The sequence below is a fragment of the Moschus berezovskii genome, chromosome 10, assembly GCF_049115385.1.
Source record: "Moschus berezovskii isolate FMDL1 chromosome 10, NW_MosBer_1.0, whole genome shotgun sequence".
NCBI classification, from domain to species: Eukaryota; Metazoa; Chordata; class Mammalia; order Artiodactyla; family Moschidae; genus Moschus; species Moschus berezovskii.
In genome coordinates this window covers 28,971,067-28,985,975 of record NC_142469.1, presented here as the reverse complement: position 1 = coordinate 28,985,975, position 14,909 = coordinate 28,971,067, and the positions used below count along the sequence as shown (strand labels likewise).

Sequence of the window (14,909 nt, the reverse complement as noted above, 5' to 3'; positions counted from 1 at the left end):
TCACTTATATATTTTAGATTCCAGTGGTGAGTAAGACTAATAGCATGGAGGGGAAGATTGAGAATAACCTGCCAACCTGCCTCGATGGAAAAACAATTAGGTGAACGAATGTGACAACATGCCAGAGCGCTTTACATAGTCGGTGGAACTGAGCTCTCAGGAACTGCTGCTGAAAGGGAACCTGAACACTCCGAAGGAGCAAGTGCACAGACTGGGTCATTCAGTGAGTCTCAAAGGAGAGAGAGAGAAATTCGAGCCCAAGTGTTTCCTCTGAACAGTGAGAACTTCAGCACCTGAACTACCCTCTCCTTATATCTTCAGATCTGCTTCAAAATCTGGCTTAACACCCAGATCTTCAAACACTGACACCTTGACTGACTGACCTAGTTCTTCTCATTTCTCTGTAGTCTAAGGAGTAACCTTTTTCTAGGGATAAGAATATATCCAAAGCATAAGATTTTCATGGTTCTTATATTCTTTATGTCTTCTTCATAACTAAATTATGAGTTCCTGGGGACCTATGTCCATCATTTCTTTGGTATAATTTTCACAAGAGTAATAAATTCATGTTTATTGCTCACATGGCAGACACAGTATTCTCACTGATCAGCAGTGGGGAAGCAGAATCCAAGTGACTTTTTTATACATGGAACTAATTTGAAAATAAATGACAATTTCATCAGCACAAGTATAGGGTGATACATGGAATAAACACATGGCCTTATTTAACTGAGGAAGTTATAATTTTTTTTTTCTTAAGTGCAACTGAAAAAACAGGGCCACTTGTATAGCAAATTCATATTGGAATCCTATATTACAAAAATAAATATGGGCCTCAGGAAAATAAAAACAGAAATATTAGATCTCCCTTCTATTATATTCGGAATTCATCTGACCCTAGATTTTGCAAAAACAAGTAAATGAAAGTCTATGAGGAATTATTCAAAGAATCAGAATTAAAGTGTTAAACCCAAGGAAATTGGTACATTCGTACTATTTTCTGTATGAAGAGTTCTTCCTTTGAAAGTGGTAATGAGGATCAATACAATGCCCAAAGAAGGTAGTAAAGGAGTGTTGGATAAATGGGAGTACACAAAAGAATGAACAAGTTAATAAATGCACTGCTCTGACCCTATTGATGTGAAACAAAAGGATACAAATTTCTAAACTAGTGATGAACACTGAATGCTGAATGAAACTACATGCAAAATCTTGGTGTGGGTCAAAAATATCCTAGAAATGAGAGGGACTGGGCTTTAGTCTCAGCTTTGCCAGTGTGATTTTGGGCAGGTCATCTAATCTTTCAGGTCTCAGTTTCCTCATCTACAAAACAAAATAATATATACTGCTGCTGCTGCTGCTGCTGCTAAGTCGCTTCAGTCGTGTCCGACTCTGTGCGACCCCATAGACGGCAGCCCACCAGGCTCCCCCGTCCCTGGGATTCTCCAGGCAAGAACACTGGAGTGGGTTGCCATTTCCTTCTCCAATGCGTGAAAGTGAAAAGTGAAAGTGAGGTCGCTCAGCCGTGTCCGACTGAGTGAATCCATGGACTGCAGCCTACCAGGCTCCTCCATCCATGGGATTTTCTAGGCAAGAGTACTGGAGTGGCTTGCCATTGCCTGCTCCTAGGTGATCTCTAAGAGCACGTCCAGTTCTAGAACTCCATGAATTTTGCAAGCCAAATTAAGCTAAAACTTTCATTAAGAACTGTAAGTTTTACCAGCTTTTGGGCAGTTTGTGGTTTGTTTTTGAATTTCAATTCAGGACAGAACCCTTATGCTGGCATAAGTGGCATTAGTGTTAGTTGCTCAGTCGTATCCGACTCTGTGCCACCCCATGGACCGCAGCCCTCCAGGCTCCCCTATCCATGGGATTTTCCAGGCAAGAATTCTCGAGCAGGTTGCCATTTCCTCCTCCAGGGGATCATTCCAACGCAGGGATCTAACTCACCTCTCTTGTGTTTCCTACACTAAGAGGTGGATTCTTTACCACTAGCACCACCTGGGAAGCCCATAAGCTGCATTAGAGTGAAATAAAATTTGTTCTGTACTTTTTTAAGCTTGCAAAGAAGACTGGAAATCCCTCCCCGCAAGGTCTTTAACAACAGTGCAGTCTCAGGGATTCCTTAAGTATTCTGCCTCAGGTTCTAGTGCCAACAGTTTTCCCTGTTGTATTCCAGCTCCCGTCTAATGGCAATCACAGCATGGAGCCCTGCATACACAATCATCCTGAACCCCTTAGGGCTTGGTGTTCCAAAGTGCCACAGTCACAGCCAATGAGAGCACCTCAGAGGGCGGGAGTTGTAGCATCAGAGTGAAAAATTAGAGTAACTACCAGACCCTTCACATTCTCTAAAACGTGTATACAGCACACATATCCTACTCCAGGGAATCAGCTATGCAATCTTTCAGTCAATTTTGCCCATTATCAGTAAGAAACTATTGAATCTTACCTTGTAAATGATCCAGTATTATTATTATTTTTATGGAAATTGTCTATTTTAATTCTCTAATTTATTCTCCTTCTGCGCACTTATTTTCATTCACATATGCTAGGACCTATGCTGACTGAAGGAATCAAAATCTGACTTTAGGGAAATCGTAGTAGCCCACTAACTACAAAGTTTTGTTTCTCACTCCTGCTGCGTGTCCAACACAGCAATCAACAAGTAGGGAGTAAGAGGGCTGGCCACCACAGTCCCCCAGGGACCTAGTCTGATGAAGGCTTCATTTTGTCAAAATTATTTTTAGGACCATCCATTGTTTAATCTTTGACACAATCTTCTCCTGTGGTAAGGGAATTGCAAGAAGGTGTCTAACTTAAATTTTCATTAACGCTTCATTTGCTCACCTCTAGAAAACTAAGTTCATCCTTGAAACAGTCACATCTCCCCTTCTGCTGCTTTTTCTTGCAGCTTCTGTTTCTGACCTTACTTTTCAACCTTCCATAGTCACTGAGCCTCCTTATCAGACACGTCTCCCACATACTCACATTTCATAATGCCCTGCACACGGTGATCTTCTTCCCTTGCCACATATCAGAGATCTGTTAAGAAAAAACAACCTCATTAAAATAGTTTAATTTTTAACTATGATGATTTCAAGTAGTATACATAATGCTGTGAACAATTTCAGCAATGGGATTAAACAGGTGAAAAATATACATAGTTATGAGCCCACATAAAGGAAAAGGTAAAGCAAGCTGTATATACTAATATAATTACTTGGGGGAGACATCCTCAGGTTATCACTTATCTATTAGAAGCTGCTGCTGCTGCTGCTAAGTCACTTCAGTCGTGTCCGACTCTGTGTGACCCCATAGACAGAAGCCCACCAGGCTCCCCCGTCCCTGGGATTCTCCAGGCAAGAACACTGGTTGCCATTTCCTTCTCCAATGTGTGAAAGTGAAAAGTGAAAGTGAAGTCGCTCAGTCGTGTCCGACCCATAGCAACCCCACAGACTGCAGCCTACCAGGCTCCTCCATCCATGGGATTTTCTAGGCATGAGTACTGGAGTGGCTTGCCATTGCCTTCTCCGATTAGAAGCTGAGATGGTATCAAATTTCTAACTACTATACCACATGTCTTTAACAAAAACATGAAAGACACCATATTTTACATAAATTATGATGCTACTAAAAATATTAATTCTTATGACCACCAATGATGAAAATTCACCATAAAGTCAGGCAAAATCACTGTGCCATTCTTAAGTCAGAGAATCAATGAACACCAAGGTCATAAAGATAGTGGCTTCATCTTATTAAATTCCTTATGTTCCTGCGCACGAAAATGATAAGTCCATTTGTCAGTGTTAGTAGGCAAAAGGAAGGCTCTCAGGAAGAAGGCATTTAAACAGTGGTTCTTTTTAATGAAGAGCTCTCTATGCTGTATTCACAAATCTTAAGTCACACTTATTTTAGCCCATGAGACAAGAAAGAAAGGAAGGAAAATAACAGGCTCGAGTTACCTCCATATAGGGAAGCTCTTATGACTCCTCCCAAGACTACAATGCCCCAGCAAGTTTTTCCTCCATGAATTCCAAATGATAACAGCTCTCTACGTATAGACTTAAGTCCAAAATTTTGTCCTACAAGTGTCCTGGAGCTGTGTTGCTGTTGTTCAGTGGCTAGGTCATGCCCAAACTCACTGCAACCCCATGGACTGCACCATGCCAGGCTTCCCTGTCCTCCACCATCTCCCCCACCTGCCAAATGGGAAAAAGTCTAGCAGGCTAGCATCCACATGCCAGAACCACCAGCAAACCTCATACTTTTTTATTCCTCATACAGGTTGTAAAATCCCTGTATCTGGGGCATACCCCCCAGACCAATGTGAAATCAAAATATGTTTCTAGAAAGAAAGGCTTCTATGAGGGAAGAAAAGAAGGAGACAGTGGCAGAGCTAAGTCAATCCTTTATCACTATTGTGTGAATTAGACTTCCCTGGTGGCTCAGAGGTTAAAGCGTCTGCCTCCAATGCGGTAGACCCGGGTTCGATCCCTGGGTTGGGAAGATCCCCTGGAGAAGGAAATGGTAACCCACTCCAGTATTCTTGCCTGGAGAATCCCATGGACAGAGAAGCCTGGTAGGCTACAGTCCATAGGGTCGCAAAGAGTCGGATACGACTGAGCGACTTCACTTCACTTCACTTCAGAGTAGGGCACTTCTAAAGCAGGGGAGGGTTACGTCAACCACTGGATGAGACTCAGCTGGGGACGTTTGGGCAAGTTTGGGTGGCCGAAACACTGTCTGAGAGAACATATTGTAAAGAAATACTTGAACATGTATGGAATGGAGGACATGGGAGTGGGGCAGGAGAATGAGAGCAGCCGGACACCAAAGGAAGACTGACTTTCATTTTCTGTTGCTGTTGGTTATTATACATATATTCAAAATACTTATAAGAAACTGGAGAAACAAAATCACATTTTTCTCACATGAGTGGAATCCACCCACAGAGCAGCTGTAATAAACTGGTCAGATCATTAACCCACAAAGACCCCTGCATAGGTATCAGCCATTAACAACACTCCTACATAGTCAATACTGAGCCACATTGAATTGCTGAAAGAGGAGGAGGCCTGATACCACTCCAGGAGTATGGCCTCCTCCCTAGCCAGCAGGCAGCCAACCTTGACCACTGACCTTCACAGAGCAAAATAGGAGAGCTTATCCCTCCACCTCTGAGTTGGGGTCAGTCTAAGCAAGGGAAGGAATCCTTCCTTATCTGCATTAAGATTCACTATTAGTCCTTTAAATGTTGCCCATCTTAGCCACAGAGCTTATCACGCCCCACCTTCCCCCAAAGCATTGTTTCTCTTTCCTCTTCCCACAACATGCCACCAGCCTTATCACACAGCATTTATCTCCTGGAAGCTTTCATGGTTTATGCTGCTCTCTCCCTCACTGAGGGGCTTCCTGGTGGCTCAGTAGAAAAGAATCTGCCTGCAAAGCAGGGAATTGCAGGCGACAGCGGCTCGAGTTTGATCCCTGGGTCAGGAAGATCCCCTGGAAAAAGGCATGGCAACCCACTCCAGTACTCTTGCCTGGAGAATCCCATGGGCAGAGGAGCCTGGCGGGCTACAGTCCCTGGGGTCGCAAAGAGTCAGACACAACTGAAGCAACTTAGCACACACGCTCCCTCACTGAGTGTTCTCTACTTGAGGGCAAGGTCCTACTCTTCAGACTTTTGTATCTCTAGAGCCTAGCATGGTGCTTACCATATGTTCAGTGAGTACTGAAAGAAGGGTGACCAGTTGACCAAAACCAGCTACCTAAATATATTGGTTAACAATCAGTGTAAACTGGAAGCAACAGGTAAATATATAGATGGGAGAGAGATTGTTTTTGTTCTGTTGTTTTGCTTTTTAATTGAGCTGCTTGGATGAGATATTTCCTTAAAGCTTGTTGAACATGCCCTTATGTGTCTCTCCATGCCATTTTATTTCTGTCAGAAACCATTACATTGTTTTTAACCAGAACGCCAATACAACCTACACAGCCATCACTTCCACATTCTTGTCTTAAAGACCATGCGTGAATCTCTGTCTCCTTGTCCAGCCTGGTGTCCTTCACAGGAGGCGCCATCAACATACACTTGCGGAACAAATGGGTACCTGATTTACCTTTCCTGTGTAATCACCTTATTTCTGATGCCCGGTATAATTTTGTACATGAATTTCACTTTGCTCATTGCCATTCTGATTCTAGTTATTCACTCTGGTTTAACCCACAGCTTTGCTCCAAAAATCTGTTGTATGTCTGCTTGTTTACATCAGAAGCCTTCCTGGCTTGGAACTCTGCAACGTCCCCTATTATCTGCCCCTTCAGCCATCTCAGTTTTAATCAGAGTACATTCCTTTGGATAGGGCTGATGACATGGTAGAAATAGCACTGACTAAGTCAGATGACCTAGTTTCCAGTCTCAGCTCTAACACTTATGTGTCACTTAGGGAGGGACCTCGCAAGAATTTTTGAATAGGTGGTGTTTTTGTTTTTTGTTTCTTTTTTAAAAAATAAGGATTATTTATTTGGCTGCACCGGGTCTTGGTCATGGCATGCAGGAGCTTTGAGTCACATCAGGTGAACTCTTAGTTGCAGTATGTGGGATCTAGTTCCCTGACCAGGGATCGAACCTTGGCCCCCTGCATTGGGAGCACAGAGTCTCAACCACTGGACCACCAGGGAAGTCTGGAACCCCACAAGAATTTTTGGAACATACTTTTACAAAAAGGACTATTCATGATAGCACAAAGTGAAGGGAAACAACAGGAGCTATTAAGGTACCCAGAAACTAGCCATTTTCACTTCTAGGTAAAGAGGCAGGGAGAGTCAATGGTGTTATTGAAACCTGGTTAAGAACTAGGGCCATAGAAACAGGGCTGCTTGACAGAGCTGTGGGCACCCCTATGGATACAGCCACTTCTAGAATGATGCTGAAGCTGAGAAGGAGCAGAATCACTCTTTCCTCCCACATTCTGATCTCCTCCTGGTGGTCCCATTGACCGAACTGAATCAGGAACCAGAGGAAGAAAGTTCTGGTGATTAGTCCATAGAAATCAACAACTTGGGGGTCAGGGAGAGCAGAGAACATAGCTCTTGAGGGTGACATAACCAAAGAATGCCTATATAAGTTTAAGCAAACAACTTTATCTTTCTGACTTATGTTATCTCATCTATGAAATCATGTGCTTTGAGGCTGTTTTGAGATAACATATGCAAGAGAAACTGCACAAAAGTTGTTCATTAAAATTATCATGTAATCTTGTCCACGACATCTTATAGGATTTGAATGTCATCGACAGTAATCCTTCCACCTAAATCTGTGACCACAGCCACTCAAGCTTCACCACTGACTTCCTGGAGCACTTCCTGGGACAAAAGAGACACGGATATAAGTCCTCATCCAAAGACAGGAGTAAGAAAAAGAAAGGAATAACACAGAATAAAAGGAAAGACCACACACTCAGTGAAATCCATGTGCCTTCCCCACTTACAATTCCTAAAAACAAAAAGAGATGGAGTAGTATCTCCATGAGGCGCAGAAGTCCTTTTCCCTAATCTCTCTGGGCTTGTGCCCAGAATCCAGGATTAAAGTTTGTTCCTCTTTGTCCCCAAGTCTAGAGACATCTAGACAGATGAAACTAGTCCTGGATCTGACTTGCCAGGCCAGTCATCTAGGATTCTTGTAAGAGCTTAGGCATTTCCAGAAAATCAACACATTTACAGGCAGATTTCTAAATCTGGACCTATTCAGTTAAACATAATTCTGTAAGTGAAAGCTGTGATGTCACATAACTAGAAATAGCGTTGACATTTGCAATTACAAGCATGTCTTTCTTTTCTGGATATATTGCCCTTATTTTCAGAGCTAAAAGCGACTCTGCAGATGATTGGATTCGCTCATTTTTCAGATAAAGAAACCTGAAACACAAGAACAAATTCAGAACAAGGACTCACCTTGATTGCTAGTTTTCTTGCCCTTCTTATCACAACACACAGCCTCTTTCAATATTCTGTAGTCAAACAAAATTTTCTGAGGTAGTAAATAATTTATATTAAGTACTACCAGACATTCACTATTTAAACAAGCCCAGTAACCAACTGATTTGTGAAAGGTTTTTAAAAACAGGCACACCAGACAGTGCGTGTGCACTCAATTGTGTCTGATTCTTTGCGGCCCCAGGGGACTGTTTCCCACCGGCCTCCACTGTCCATGGAATTTTCCAGGCAAGAATACTGGAGGAGCATTGCCATTTCCTACCCCAGGGGATCTTTCTCACCCAGGGGTTGAACTAGAGTCTCTAGCACCTCTTGCATTGGCAGGCAGGTTCTTTACCACTGTGCCACCTGGGAAGCCCTTACACCAGATGGTGCTCACCACAACTTTCTAAGTGTCCCATAACTTCATCTGGGAGGAAAAACATTCTTTCTCATTGACAGAAAGTAATTCATCATGGGTCTTGATTTTCTCATGTTCTTAACGCTATATAACCATTTAATCATATTTTAAATTGCTATAATAATTCTGTCTCCTCTGTTTCTCTCTCTAAAAATAGTCATTTCCTTCATCTACTCATTTCAATGGCTTTTAAATACTGCTGTCTGCTGTTTCAGGAGTGACTTCCAGCTGCATCAGTTACACAGACCCCACCCGCAGTACCCTGCTTGACTTAACTCACTCAGATGCCTCCAGATCTGAGTAACTGGAGAGCTGAGCACTTTCAGGGTCTGCATGTTAGCTCTGTGGTATAATGACTGATGTCAGCCCGAACTTTGCCAAACATCTTTCATCACTACCAGTGATGTCCCATTCCAAACTCTTGGGCTTGCTCTCTCTTTCTGGAGCACGCCTCCACCACCACCACCCCCCCCCATCCCCCCTTCACATATTTGATTCAACAATATGACAATCATTTTCTTTCCTTAAAGTGCCACTGCTGCAAAGGACAAAGATAACTTGTTACTGTTGTCACTGCCTGGTGGGGGAAGTAAAGAAAGGGGAGATGAGAAGTTGCAGTAACTAGTCTGGATGTGTATAACCCTCTATCTTTGTCCAAAACTCTTCTGTCCTCATGGTCTGACTCAAACTCCTGGTTATCTACACTCCCTGGAACTTTAATGTTTTCTGGAGAAAAACAGACAGCAAGCAAAAGTTGACTTCCAGGCTAAGCCTAAGGCTTTTAACTTGCTTTAGGCTTGGGCCATAGAATCCATCAGCAGCCACATTCTTCTGCGAGCATCGTTTTCTTGATTTAAAAAAATAAAAAGGACTATGTTGCACAAAATAGGCCATGGCAAGCTTTCCATAAGCTGCAAGGACAGTGGAGGGGACGTAAGACTCAGCCAGGCAAGAAAATACACATTTAATAGTATGATAACATGGATCAGGAAAAAGTTATTCTAACGCATAGTGTCAAGAGAGAAAGAATACACTCGCCATTTATTTAATGTTTTCCTTATGTTTCCTCAGAGCAGCACTTACTCCTTGACAAGCTTTTCCTGCCCACTGCATCTTTCCTGGGATGGCTCAGGAACTGTAGCTTCTCACTGTGTTTGTTTATTTATTGACAGGGCCATTCCTGCCCTCACCCAAATGAATGTATGTCTGCACAACACACAGTGAAAAGTAAATGTCTTTCTTCGTGTTTATTTCCCTGAACTTGTTCGCCAAATTGCTTTTTTACATCCCCTTTTTGCAACCTCACCCCATCCGGCTCAAGTATCTAGGATTAGAAAAGCCCTCTCTGGAGTCCTTTTCAAAGGGAGCCTCCCACAGCCTTTAAATCCCCACGTTTTATGGTGCAGATATTCAGGATCGGAGGCATTAAAGAAGAAGGAAAGCAAAGCTGGCTGAGAGAGGCACAGAATACTAGAGGAGCTTCTTCCTTGGACAATCAGTGTTGGAATTGTCCTGTTATCTGCAACTTTTCTGGTTCAAAGTAATAGACTCAGTCATTTGGAACAGGACATTATGCAACAGATTAAGGAAGGGAGTGTGTGTGTGTGATGTATAGAAAATACAGCTCCGCCATAGAAAGAGAAATGTTGCAAATGACAATCTTTAAAATAAGCCCCAAAGGACAATCTTGATAGGCTGTTGTTTTCTGCAGAATAAAGAATCTAAAGAAAACTGTTTCTACCTTCAAAATTCCCATACAGGTATGCAAAGTAATAGATGATATTTAATTAAGGTATTCACAAAGAAAGGCCAGTCTCTCAGATTCTAATTTTTAGCACCTTCACAGAAGTGTTTATTTCATGTTCCCTTCCTTTTGCTTCCAGGCCATTTCATCTCCTCACTTTGGGAATGAATAACAGCTACATCTTCATAGACACACAACAATTTGAATGAAGCATTGCAAGCTTGCAAAATGGGATGGATAGAAGCAATCACTTTTTTTTTCTCCTCTCATTCATCAACATATAAATTAAGGCAATCCAGTGAGGATTACAAATGGATAAAAGAGGGGAAAAGACAGATCTTACTGTTTTTCTGCAAGGCTTGAGCTATTTTCTAAACCTAAATTTTTGAGCATAAGCATTAGCAAGGTATCTTTGAATCAGGGACTTTTTCAAAGCCACCTCTAAGAAACCTGGGGCTGTGTAAAGTTGTAAGGCCATAGAGCAGAACCCTGGAGAAAAGTCTGAGTAATACAGCACAGAGGACAAATTTACATTAAAATCACTTTGGCGGCTTGTGACTTTCAGTTTCTTCAGTAAGTACTGGAAGCTCTTCCGACTTGTGGTACTGGAGAAAAGAGATGGGAAGGTACCACTGATTAATAAGAGCCTGGGTGTACCCTGCTCTGAAGGGCCAGCCCTCAACTTTCCCACCTCGGGTGGAGGGGGCGCGTGGGAGAGGGGCGAAGGAGCGGGAGAACAACGAACCTTATTTTCGGCTGCCAAGGACCCCTCCTTGTACTGGGAACAGGAATAGAGGACCTTCTCCTCCTCCCCCCGCCCAAGCCGGGAAAAATCTTTCCCAAGATCATTCCCAGTCTCCCAGATGAGAAACCAAATTGCACACGAGATCTTCTCGAGAAGATTGAGAGAGAGAGAGCGGCGCAGAGCGAGGGCGAGCTGACTGCGGAGGGAACTGCCCGAGGGGAGGAGGAACCTTCCAGAGCCCCGGCAGAGACTCCCTTTGGGAGAAAGTCGCAGCACAGTTGAACTTCCAAACGGTGTGTGAGAGCACACACCTCTGAGTCCGACCAGCGTCGGGCAGGTAACGGGCGGTCAGGCTGAGCGCGAGCGTCCACCGAAATTCCTCCGGACCACCCGCCCTGCGCCGGACCAACTGCAGCGACTTTTATTGAAAAGAAAGAAAGGAAAGCAGAGAAGCAACAGAGGAGGGGGCTCGAGAAGACGGGGAAGCAGTCCGTAGCCAGAAACCCTCCAGCGATCTGCCCCGGAGGGCGAGGAGCGAGCCGCCGTGGGGCCGGGGTTGCGCGCGGGCGCCGGGAGCCGGGACGCTCGGGCCCCGGGCGGAGCGGAGCGCGCCGGGCCTCTGGCGGCGGAGACCCGCCCAACTCGGGAGTCGGGCCCGGGGCGGGGGGCGCGGGGAGGGGGCACGAGGGGCGGCGTGGCCTCGCGGCCGCCGGACCCTCCACCTCCACGCTCGCGGCCGCAGCGCGCCACCTCTCCCCGCGAGAGCCGCCCTGCGGAGGGGTTCCGCGGCGCTCGCAGTGCCTGCTCGGCTCCCCCCGCCCCGGGCTCTCGCTCTCCCGCCTTCTTCGCCGCGTCCAGAGATGCTCCGCCGCAGACCCGGGACCCCTTAGGCGCCTCTTCCCGTGCCTCTGCCAAATCGCGACGCCTGTACTTTTCCAGCTCCCTCTTTCACTCTTGAAATTGAAAGTTATTGAGGTCGCTCGGGGTTGTTGCTCCAGCAGTTTCCATCCCCGCCCCCGAGCTCCCCCGCCCCCCGCAGCCGCCCCCTCCCCCTCCCCCGCCCTGTCCCTCCCTCGCGGCCTCCCTCCTTCCCTCCCTCCACCAGTGGAGCCGCTCCCGCTTGCGAACGGCAGAAGCAGCTCGGGGTCTCTCCGCCGCCCCTTGGCCATGGCCGCGGTGCCCACGGCGCCCGCTCCCCTCCGCTCCCGGGACCCCCGCCGCTGCCGCCGCCACCTCTAAAGCCCGAGGGGCCGCCACCGTCGCCACCGCCCGCCCGGATCCCGCGCAGCCGCGGCGCACCATGCTACCTGCGGCCACCCTGGCGAGGCCGCTCGCTGCTTCTGGAACCCTCACTCGCGGCATTGACAGCCACCGCACGGGAGCCCCCGCAGCTCAGGGCTCGGACAGTTTGAAAGTACAATAGTTGGTTTCCCTGACCACCCGACCCCGCTGCGTTTGCCATCCCGGCTCGCCTGTGGCATCTGAGTGGAGAAGTTGTCCGCAGCTGGGGTTAGCGCTTGCTCTCTCCATACGCCTAACACCTACGTGTATTTCTGAAACAGTCAATCTTAATTAACAATCAAAAGAAAAAAAAAAGGAGCAAAGGAAGGGAAACATTATTGGGTTACTATGCACTTGCGACTGATTTCTTGGTTTTTTATCATTTTGAACTTTATGGAATACATCGGCAGCCAAAACGCCTCCCGGGGAAGGCGCCAGCGAAGAAGTAAGTGCAGGCTTTTTTACGCATTTGCTCCCTCCCGCCGCGTTCACCTGTCGGGTCGCTTTTCCTTAACTTGAGTCGGCTCGCAGCGGCGGCAGTCCTCCCACCCACACCCCACGCCTGGAGAGGAGGTAACAGTTTAGGCTCCGGTGTTTCACGCCTTCCTCTCGGCGGCTCCTCTCTTACCCCCCATCTTCCTGGGTGCCATAGTCCGGCGGACCCGGCGCTCCTGTGCCTCCCGCGCCCCCGTAACCGCAGGTTAGCGGAAAAGTTCGCTCCTTCGTTAAGACCAGCTCAGGGGATGTGTGCTTTCCTCCCAAGACTGGGACCGGAGCCTCCAGCCCCCAGGCATCGCGGACGCCCGGCTGGCGGAATGCCCCTGACCCACTGAGTGCCCACCGGGGGAGGCGCGGCCGTGGAGCCCGCTCACCTTGCGTCGCCGCCTCGTGTGGGGAGACCTCGCGGGGTCCTCCCTCGGCTCAGGGGTCGCGAAGAGCTCTCCCGCCCCTCGGGGAACGGAGAGCCAGCGCCTGCGCTGCCGCTACCCTCAGCCACGCGCGAGTGGAACGGTAGGGCGCGCCGGGCGCTCTGGGTTCGCTTGCCTGCGCGCTGGCGGAGCCGCTCGGCGTACCCCTCGGGGGATCGCGAGGGCTGCGGAGCCAGCCGCTGGGAGCCAAGGGTGCCAAGTTTCCAGTGACAATCTTGCCTGTCACCCGGGAGGGCTTTTTACCGTCTCAGGCCCTTTCAAGTGGGTCCCCTGGGGGCAGACACATACCGAGGGTGGGGTTCCCCTAAAGACTCTGGCTCGCCTCCTCGCTTCCCCTTATCCTGACGCCAGTTATTCGGAAGGTTGGCTGGTGTAGCCTTCCTAGGACTGTGCCGTAGCTGGGATGAAACGGGTACCCCTAAGGGCACCCTCATCGCGGCTTGGTCTGTTTCAAGGTGGAGGCTTCCATAGGTGAGGAGACAAACCCGAGAAAGGCACCTCTACTTGCTCCCGGGAAGCCTGGCGCGCTGGGCGCTCTGGCTTCTGTGCAGAAGTGGGGAGTCCCTTCTTCTTCGCAGATAGAGCCGGAGCGACCCGGGCTCCAATGTAGGGAGCGCTGGCGGGGACCCGGAGGGAGAAAGCTTCCCGGGGCGCAGAGAACGATGCTATTGCCTTGACCAACTCAGACCGCCGCCCGGGAGCCAATGACGCTTGGCGGCGCCTGCTCCAGCGCACAGAGCCAGCTCCCAGCGCTAGCCCGCGAAGCCCCTCGGGGTAAGCGAGGGTAACAGCGCAGAAGACACAGCATGGGCTTGTGTGAGATGGAGATTTAGTAATCGCTTCTCCGCCGCTATTTGTGCCCTGTCCCTGGACGTGAGGGTCCCCTGAAAGCCCCCTTTGTGCCGCTTGCCTAAGGCAGACAAGGTCTGATTCACCTGAAAATTGTCTTTGAAAAACATAGCTGAGCCAAAGCGCCAGGGGCTCCTGCCCAGCCTCACTGCCTCTAGGATCGCGTAGCAAGGGGCAGGAGGGCCTAATCTAAACATGTCAGGGCATCCAATTTATTTTTCTTGGCCTCTGAATGGTTGTAGTCTTCGAAACTCTTCCACCTACCCTTTCACTCGAGCCTTGCGGCTGCCTCACAAAACAAATGGATTGGGACTCGAGCCTTGCCCTGGTTCCTGACAGTCCCCAGATCCCCTTCTTGCAGAGTCCGGCTCGAGGGCACTGAGTCTGTCCCGCAGGTCGATGACGAGAGAGATGCTAGGCACAAGTGCAGCCTCCTGTCTTCCCATCCCATCTTCCAGCCAGTACCCCACCCGGCGCCCATGGCTCACACCCTCTTTCACCCTACCGAGGATCCCAGGGCCAGGAGCCCCACAATTGCAGGGCAAGGACAGGGTCTCGCGTGTCAGTGTTAGAGTTGTCTCCGATTCCGGGGTGGGGGTGAGGGGGGGTGTTTGTGGTGAAAGACACCGGCAAGAAAGCTGACCACCCATTGGTTCTCACTTCCCCAGCGAGGACTGCGGTGCAGGAAGCTGCCCAGTGGTGCTGCCCCAGGTCTTCTGGGAGCTGAGGGGGATGATGCACCTCTGGGCTTGGACTGGAGAGGATTTACAAAGTCTAAAGCTGCTTTTTGATCTGCCTTCATCGTCTCAAGGCCAAGTTAAAGGCGCCCTCTTGTTGTGCAGAGGGGATGAGAGACGGAGTGGGTGGAACTGTGTTGAAATTCTGATTGTGCTGTCGGTGTGGGACCGGGAGAGAATTACCCTAGCAGGGGATGCTCCTTGCTCCTTCACGCTTGAGTCT

At 48.1% G+C, this 14,909-nt stretch overlaps 1 protein-coding gene and 1 long non-coding RNA gene across 6 annotated transcripts in view; one reads left to right on the top strand and one right to left on the bottom strand.

Moving 5' to 3' along the window:
- Positions 1-13,739, bottom strand: part of LOC129560684 (uncharacterized) — an 80,853-nt gene extending 67,114 nt beyond the window's left edge. For 2 of the 4 annotated variants that reach the window (XR_016038392.1, XR_016038393.1), the window contains exons 1-2: positions 13,389-13,739; positions 2,992-3,045 (exon numbers count right to left, since the gene is read on the bottom strand). This is a non-coding gene — a long non-coding RNA (uncharacterized LOC129560684). Of the gene's footprint in view, positions 1-1,631; positions 3,046-13,043; positions 13,314-13,388 lie in introns of those variants that run through there. The other 2 variants (XR_016038395.1, XR_016038394.1) reach the window with 2 other exon arrangements.
- RSPO3 (R-spondin 3) overlaps positions 12,154-14,909 on the top strand; it is a 96,884-nt gene continuing 94,128 nt past the window's right edge. The window contains exon 1 of one of the 2 annotated variants that reach the window (XM_055432783.2): positions 12,154-12,616. In XM_055432783.2, the coding sequence (XP_055288758.1) occupies positions 12,520-12,616 (97 nt within the window). In that variant the 5' untranslated portion in view covers positions 12,154-12,519. The remainder of the gene's footprint in view (positions 12,617-14,909) is intronic. The other variant, XM_055432784.2, reaches the window with a different exon arrangement.